The sequence below is a fragment of the Galeopterus variegatus genome, unplaced genomic scaffold (genome assembly GCF_000696425.1).
Source record: "Galeopterus variegatus unplaced genomic scaffold, G_variegatus-3.0.2 Scaffold4525, whole genome shotgun sequence".
NCBI classification, from domain to species: domain Eukaryota; kingdom Metazoa; phylum Chordata; class Mammalia; order Dermoptera; family Cynocephalidae; genus Galeopterus; species Galeopterus variegatus.
In genome coordinates, this window is record NW_007730636.1 from 125,023 (window position 1) to 133,181 (window position 8,159).

General features: G+C 40.5%; 1 protein-coding gene across 1 annotated transcript in view; it reads left to right on the forward strand.

Annotated features, from left to right (window-relative positions):
* Positions 1-8,159, forward strand: part of ERN1 (endoplasmic reticulum to nucleus signaling 1) — an 84,706-nt gene that overhangs the window by 43,224 nt on the left and 33,323 nt on the right. The window contains exons 5-6 of the mRNA XM_008587754.1: positions 4,572-4,605; positions 6,073-6,145. Of these exons, the coding sequence (XP_008585976.1) occupies positions 4,572-4,605; positions 6,073-6,145 (107 nt within the window). The remainder of the gene's footprint in view (positions 1-4,571; positions 4,606-6,072; positions 6,146-8,159) is intronic.

Here is an 8,159-nt window from a genome sequence, read left to right on the forward strand (position 1 = left end):
TGAAGGTTCGAAATACCAGCTGCACACAGAGGCCAGCCAGGAAGTAGATAAACATATCTCCCAACGACATGGGCCCAGCAGGTCATACGTGCATAAGGTGTCTCCACAAAGGATTGCAGCGGTTTCTTCCGCAGTGCTTAGGGGCCTGGGTGGAGGGAAGGGTAGGTAGATAGACCCTGCGTTGAGGGTTGATAGAGCGAATCTGCTGGATTATTAGAAGTGATCAACAAGGGATGTGATGTCCAAGCCAGGCAGGAATGGGAGAAAGAAGGCCACTAATATTTATTAACTGTTCCATCCAACAAATATGTTGAGCACCTCCTGTGTGCCAGGCACTGGTTTAGATGCTGGGAATATAGAGGACAACAAAAGATAAATTCCAGCCCTCATGGAGCTTACAGTGGCTAGAGTCAGACATTAAGCAAATAAGTAACTAAATACACAGTTCTTCAGAGGTGCTAGTTGTCATGGAGAAAAATTAAGCAGGGAAGAGGAGTAGGAATTCCTGGGGGGCAGGAGGTGGTCACAGAAGACCTCTTTGAGATGGTGACATTTGATCAAAGACTGAGGCAGAGGAAACGTCGAATGCAAAGGCCCTGAGGCAGGGGTAGGCTTGGCAGTATCTGAGAAACACAAGGAGGCCAGTGGGGAGGAAACAGTGGGAGACCTTAGAGGGTGACAAGGTAGAAGGAGGAATTGGCTGGCTTCTAGAGGAACAGTGGTGCTGTTATCAAAATAGCGCATTCAAGAGTGGAAGTCAGTCTGAGGTGAAAGATGGAGGGTGTGACTTGGACAAACGGAGGCTGAAGTGCCAGTAGGAAACAGTGGGAACGTCCACTGGTCCAGACAGAAGGGCTCAAGAGAAGGGGACCTGGCATCCCCCCACTGTGGTGAGGGTTGAAGTTAGAGATGGATGTGTTCTCAGAGACAGCAGAGAGGGGCCGAGGGGAGAACCTGGAAATGTTCCTCCATATGTTACAGGAGGGAATGGGGACAAAAATTCACTTCTTCGGGAGATAGAAATGTTTAAAATTTTACCTTTATGAACTTGGACAGAGAAAAGTTGTGAACATCAATTCTGCCATTTCTGTCCCAGATTAAAAAGGAGGATTTGGCTAGCACAATACAGTATAGTGAGTGTCACCTAACCTCCTCCAGGATGTTGATTTCTCCAAGTGTATAAAGCTTGTGCCACCTCTGGGCTGAGCTGGACACACTTGGGGAAATGGAATCAAGCCCAGTGGCCACTCCCAGGGGAGCAGACTTATTTCTTCCTATATGAATCCTGGGAGACCAAACGTTGGTTTCAGCTATATTGTTCACATATCTTTACCTTTACCTGATAGACTTACCTTTACTTTGAATTACACCCATTTTTACACTTGCGAAGTAACCCTCCCCACCTTTTTTCTGAAAGTAAAACAGCTTAGAGAGATTGTCTTTTATCCTTATCAGGGTCCATTTAGATAGAGTGGCTTATTTTGCAACAGTATTGTTTACAGTTTTACAGGTAGGCCAGTGCTTCTTTTCACGTGGCTAAAAACTTTTTTTAAAAGCAAGAATCTTAGGGCCGGCCCGTGGCTCACTTGGGAGAGTGTGGTGCTGATAACACCAAGTCAAGGGTTGTGGCTAAAAACTTTTTTTAAAAGCAAGAATCTTAGGGCCGGCCCGTGGCTCACTTGGGAGAGCGTGGTGCTGATAACACCAAGTCAAGGGTTGGGATCCCCTTACCGGTCATCTTTTTTTTTTTTTTTTTTTAAAAAAAAAAGCACAAAGCTTGTCTCATGTTAGTTCTCATTATTAAATTAGAAAAAAAGCCACTTTTTTACATTGATCTTTCATTGTAATTTGTAGGTGACGTTTTTTGTGTTTACTTTGCTGGCTTTCCACAGACTTTTATCTTTAACCTTTTTTAATATGGACAATTTCAAGCATATGTACAGAGAATGGTGAAATGACTCCCCTCTCATTACCACTTCCCGTTTTCCATCTTTAACAGTTACCAGTAGTGTGCCACTTTTGTTTTATCTGCCCCCCTGTGCAACTATTTTCTGTAGTATTTTAAAGCAAATCCTGGATTCAAATGATTCTTTATGAAGAAAAAAATATATATCTACAGAATAGGTCATTGTTACAGAGGCCGAGCAGCAGTTTGCTTGCCCCTGTCAGAGCTGTCTTAATAGTTGTGCTTTTGCACAGCCTACGACTGTGCAGGAGCTTATTATCTTACTGAAGGGAATGCTAAGATGATCATAAGGTTCTCCTACTGAAATTATCTCCTCCTAAGCCAAGGAAAAAAAGCATGGTTCTTAAGCACCAGCGTAGCTAGGAACCCTTCCCAGGAATCCTTCCCTGTGTCCTTAACTGGACCCTTTCTGGCGCAGGGCACATCTCGAACCTGATGCCTGAGTGTCAGGTAACCATGGATAATAGAAAACTCCGGAAACTGCATCTGAGGATGAGTCCATGAGACTGAGCAAACACTATACAGCAAAGATCAGGTTGTGAACAGGAATTTAACTCATGTTGGTCTCCTTGTCTTGTTTCTGGTGAATTCCTAGAATTTGGCAGTGTCCTCTTAATCTGCGTTTATCCATGGTACCTTTAAGTGGTGTAAACAACAAAAAAGACACCTTTCTGACTGCTGTGTTTTCTTTGGAATATGACATTCTTGCTTTTCCTGGCTTGCTTGGCTTCAGGGCTGCTTTGAGGTAACTGCACCCTGACTAGCTCGTTTTATGAGTGTCATGTACCTTTATTTCCTGTCTCTTGCATCAGTCTGTTTGTGAGAGTGTACGGAGAGTTGATTAATGGGAAAGATAAACATATGCTTACTGACTGAAAGTTCTTCCTGTTTCCTAAAGTTTTTTTGGTTTAGCGAATTGTTTGTTTCCTGCCCACAGACCACATATGGTGTGTGTGCTCCGTTGTGCACAGCGTATGCCTTTGTGTGGGAGCTGGGCTTTGACAGCAAAGGCAACGTGTAAGGCATGAAGGACTTTCCTTCATCTGAGAATCCCAAGTGACCAGGAGGATTGGACGGCTGTCTGTCACTATAAGCAGAGCCCACAGAGTCTGGAATTCTGCATACAAAATCTTATTAGGATATTTGCCATCCTTGTCCCCGGCTCTGAAGTTGTGTGCATCGTGGCTGCATAGCCTGGAGGGGTTTGAATGCTGGAAATGCCTCATCACTGTGCGGTCTCATGCCTGTGGGTTTCAGATCTCTTAGGGCACAGTGCTGCCATGCCCGTGTTCATATCCTCTTACCTCTGCTCCATCTGCCCCAAGGAATCAGGAGCATCCTCTCGATTTGTTTCCAGGAGAGTCTAGGGAGGGAGAAATTCTGCTGTTTTTTGCTGCTGCAAATATAAAATTGAATTTGAGAAAAAACTTCTTTTCCATCTAAAAAAGTAATACCTGTTCTCATAGAAATTTTGAGAAATATAGAAAAGGTAGGAGGAGTTGCTTATATTTCCAACAAAGATAACTTACAATTAGCACTTTTGGTCTTTCCATCTAGTTTTTTCTATGTGCATTGAAGGTTTCCTCCATAGTTGCATTAATATGCTGTGGACAGTGTTGTCTTTTTTCCTGAACATAATAGCATGAAGATTTGTACATGTTTTAAAACTTTATTAGTCCTTTTAGAAACCTTAATATTCTGCCAAGTAGACATTTCTAATATGCTGTGGACAGTGTTGTCTTTTTTCCTGAACATAATAGCATGAAGATTTGCACATGTTTTAAAACTTTATTAGTCCTTTTAGAAACCTTAATATTCTGCCAAGTAGACATTTCATAATTTAACCATATTATTGAATATTAGGTCCTTTGTGATGCTATTGTGAGCGTCTTTATCCAAAAAAATTTTTTTCTATTTTATATTATTTTTAAACTAGATTTTCTAGAAATACAATTAATGGATCAAAGGGAATCAAAAGGAATGAACACTTGAAGGCTCTAGGATTGCTACCTTTATTGTGAGCGTCTTTATCCAAAAAAATTTTTTTCTATTTTATATTATTTTTAAACTAGATTTTCTAGAAATGCAATTAATGGATCAAAGGGAATCAAAAGGAATGAACACTTGAAGGCTCTAGGATTGCTACCTGCTGCTCTAAAAGGGTATATCCATTTACCATCCAGTCCAAATTGATTCTTAAGCCACAGTTTTGCTTTTCCTAATGAGAATATCTGATACTACTGCAGGTATCTGTCGAGGTAATGATTTAGGTTTTAGAAGTCCTCGATGTGTCAGACAGTGACGCTGTGACCCCCTTGTCTACTGTGGGTTGTGACTGGTTCTTCCTTCTGTGTCCATCCCCCAAGTTATATGTAGGTTTCTTGACAGCAGTTCTAGTCTGGTCTCAGTTCTCCATTAAATCTCAGTAACAAACTTAAGAGCTTACATCTGTGTCTTTGTGTGTGTGTGTTTTCTAAAGTGCCTTCATATACATTATCTCTTGTAAGTAAATCTATGTTATCAGTACAACTTGTAACTTTGTCTTGGGAAGCCCTTGATGTTTCAGTCTGTCTGATGATGCCTTTGTTGTTGTTCTTTTGCACAGATCCAGTCCTGCAGGTCCCAACACATGTGGAAGAGTAAGTTTTCGGATTTGTTCCAGTACTTCTCTTTAATTCATTGTCTTATTCAATCAGTATTTATGAGGCCAGTTGCTGGGAGGACATATATGCATAAGTTTAAGGTATAACAAGAATGAGTAGGACACGTAAAGTCTTGCAGGTGCTATGGTGGAAGCCTGTGTCAGGGAGGGGTGCTCAGTTCCTTCAAGGAGGAAGGCAGTGGTATTAAAAAGGCTTATTTAAGGTGAAACTTAGATCTTTCCCTTTTCGCTGTGTCAAACTATGGAGAGGAAAGGCGAACGTGACCTGCTACTGGAGCATGTGTGTTAGAGTCAAAATCGGATGTCACCTGTAAGAGCCTCAAGTGAAGGTACATCCTAAATAGAGAAAAGATTCAGCAAAGGCTATAGATTATTTGTATTGTCCTTGATCTTTGCTAATATAGATGCTTGAGAGAAGACCGTTACGATTTTTATACTTCATACAAACCTATGCAAAATTTTTGTGTAAATTGTACATTTATTAATAAAATTCACTTATGTGCACAGAGAACACTTTAATTAAAGTCCCTGTAAAGTGATTCATTTGATAAAGAAAAATTTTTGAAAGGAAAATGATAGCTTTTTGTAAGAATACTTTTTTATGTGATATGCCCTTCCCAGTTTATCTTAAATGTGTATTTTTATACGCTGTCTAGTGGAAAAGACAGTACATTTGTTAACAATCTCAACAGATTTGTTGATTTCTGAAATTATGCAATTAATTTTTTTTAAAGTTCGATATTGATGTGTTTAGTCATGCAAGTGCCACTATTAAGTAAACTTCTTATGGTTCTATTTCCCCTTGTATTCTTTTTAAATAAAACTTAAAATAAAAAGAATTAAAAAATAAGACTCAGCAAGGGGTCTCTGAGTGACTCCAGTTATAGTTCCATCTTTCTTAGATTAACTTTACAAAAGACCCCCTCGCATCTGCTTCACGGGAAGCCGCTGACAGGGACCTTGATCGTCTTCTTGGCAGGTTCTCTCTGATGTCAAGCCTTCAGAGTCTGCTTTTATTGCCTCCAGTTAAAAAATAAATGTTTGTTGAAAACTAAAAGATTTGTTCTACCTGTTTATGTACTGTGCTATTGAATATTAACTGCAGAAGTTCTATACACAATTGATGCGGAAATTGAAAAGTAGACTTTCTAGGTTCTTTTTACTTCTTTTACCTTCACCTAGAGTGCTTTGACCAAATGATGATTTACTCTTCTGTGGTTTCGTAGGGTTTTTCCTTTGCAAGTTACTTGTCTCCACTTAAGTACAGTATACACCACGATACGGGTACTGTGTTTATCTGTGGCTGACGTGAGTGAGCAGCGGGTGGAATTGTCATATACACACACTCCCCAAGATCCCCCCCATATGGCTTCGCATGGCTTTGGTATTTTGTTCTGTGTCCTGGGCTGTAATTTATCATTGATACTTATTATTTAATCTCTAGGCCTGCCTTCCTTCCAGATCCCAATGATGGCAGCCTGTATACGCTTGGAGGCAAGAATAATGAAGGCCTGACAGTGAGTGTATTTAGCTTCTTTGTGTACTTCAGAGGTTCTAGACCAGTGGTTTTTAACTGTGTCTGCACATTGAGATTGGCTGGGGGCTTAAAAAAAAATTTGCGGATTCAGCTTCAGGTGGTCTAGAGTGGGGTCTGGGCACCAATATCTTTTCAGAGCTTCCTAAATGAAAGAGCTTTCAAATGTGCAGCCAGATTTCGGAATCTTTGACCCAGACCAGCAGGTTCTTGTGGCCCAGCCAACACACTGGAAGGATCTAACCTCCCCTTAGTAATAGGGTTTGCACTAACTAGTGACCCCTATCTGGGGAGGGAGAGGTGTAGTTTGAAACACTGTCTCCACCCTCAGACCCCCATCAGATGCCTCCTTAGGGGAGGCATGTGATAGTCCATCCTCATCTCCATTTGAGAATCTAGACCAGTGGTTTTCAACCTTAGCTACACATAGTAATAACCTGGGGAACTCTAAAAAATACTGAGTCTAGGTCCCAGTCCCAGAAGGTCCCAATTTAATTGATCTAAGTCATCAGGATTTTTAAAAAGCTTCCCAGATAAGAGAATTTATAAATAGGCCCACATATACAGTCACCTGATTTATGACAAAGATGACACTGCAGTGCAGTGGGGAAGGATGGTCTTTTCAATAAATGGAATAGATCAATTGGGATATCCATATAGGAAAAAAAATCTTGGCTTCTGCTCCCCACCATACACACAAAAGTCAGTTCCAGATAGGTTATATATCTGAATGTGAAACACAGAATAATAAAGCTTTAGGAAGAAAAGTAGTGGAACATCTTCGTGACTTTGGAGTAGGTAAAGATTTCTTAAATAGGATACAAAAAAATAAGTTAACCATAAATTTAGGAAAAAGTTGATATATTGATCATATTAAAATTAAGAACTTTTCTTCATTGGGAGAGGCAGCCATAAAGTATTTGCAGTGTACATACATATTTGCAGTGCATATGCATCAAGGGATTCATATTTAGAATATATGAAAAACTCCTATGGATCATTAACAGAAGACAATCCAATAGAAAAATGGCAGAAGAGGATATCCAAATGGTCAACATTGAAGAGGTACTCAGCTTTATTAGTCATTAGGGAAACACAGAATAAAATCACAGTGCCATACTACTATCCGGTATGTCACACCACTACTTACCTGAATCGCTAAAATGAGAAAAATAGAAAAAGAAAATATGTTGTTGGGGATATGGAGCAACTGGAACTCTCACGCACTGCTGGTGAAAGTGAAGTTTGGTACAACTGGTTTGGAAAACTGTTTGGCAGTATGTGCTAAAGTCCTTATGACCCCAGTGCCTTCCCAGGTTCTATACCCAACATAAATACATGTATGTATTCACCAAAAGGCATATACCCAAATGTACTGAAGCACTATTTACAGTAACCAAAAAGTAGAAACTAACCAAATAGCATCAGCAGTAGAATGGATAAGTAAATGATGGAATAGTCACAAAGTGGAATACGCCACAGCAATGAGAACTAACAGTCTGTGACTCTACACAACATGGGTGAAACTCATGAATGTAATGTTGAGCAAAACATGAAACAAAAAAGGCTACACACCGAATGATTCATTTAAATAAAGCTCAAAAGCAGGAAAAACTAGTCTATGCTGTTTTGAGGTTAGGATAATAGTTACTTTGGAGAGTTAGGGCTAGAAAGGGGGCCAAGAGAGGCCTTCAGAGTGCTGGAAATGTTTCTTCGCCTGGATGCTGGTGACTCGGGTGTTCACATTGCAAACATTAACTGAGCTGTGTGATTACGAGTGCTTTTTGGTTTGTATATTACCCTTCACTAGACAGTTTTAAAAGCCTCCAAGTGATTCTAATGTGCAGTCAAGGATGAGAACCACCAGTGTGGACACAAAGTGGATTGTGAGCTCTTATTTGGGTATTTTAAAATTATGTTATGAAGGGCCGGCCCGGTGGCGCACTGCTACAATGCGCCGCTTGGGAAGCGCGGCGGCGCTCCCGCCGAGGGTTCGG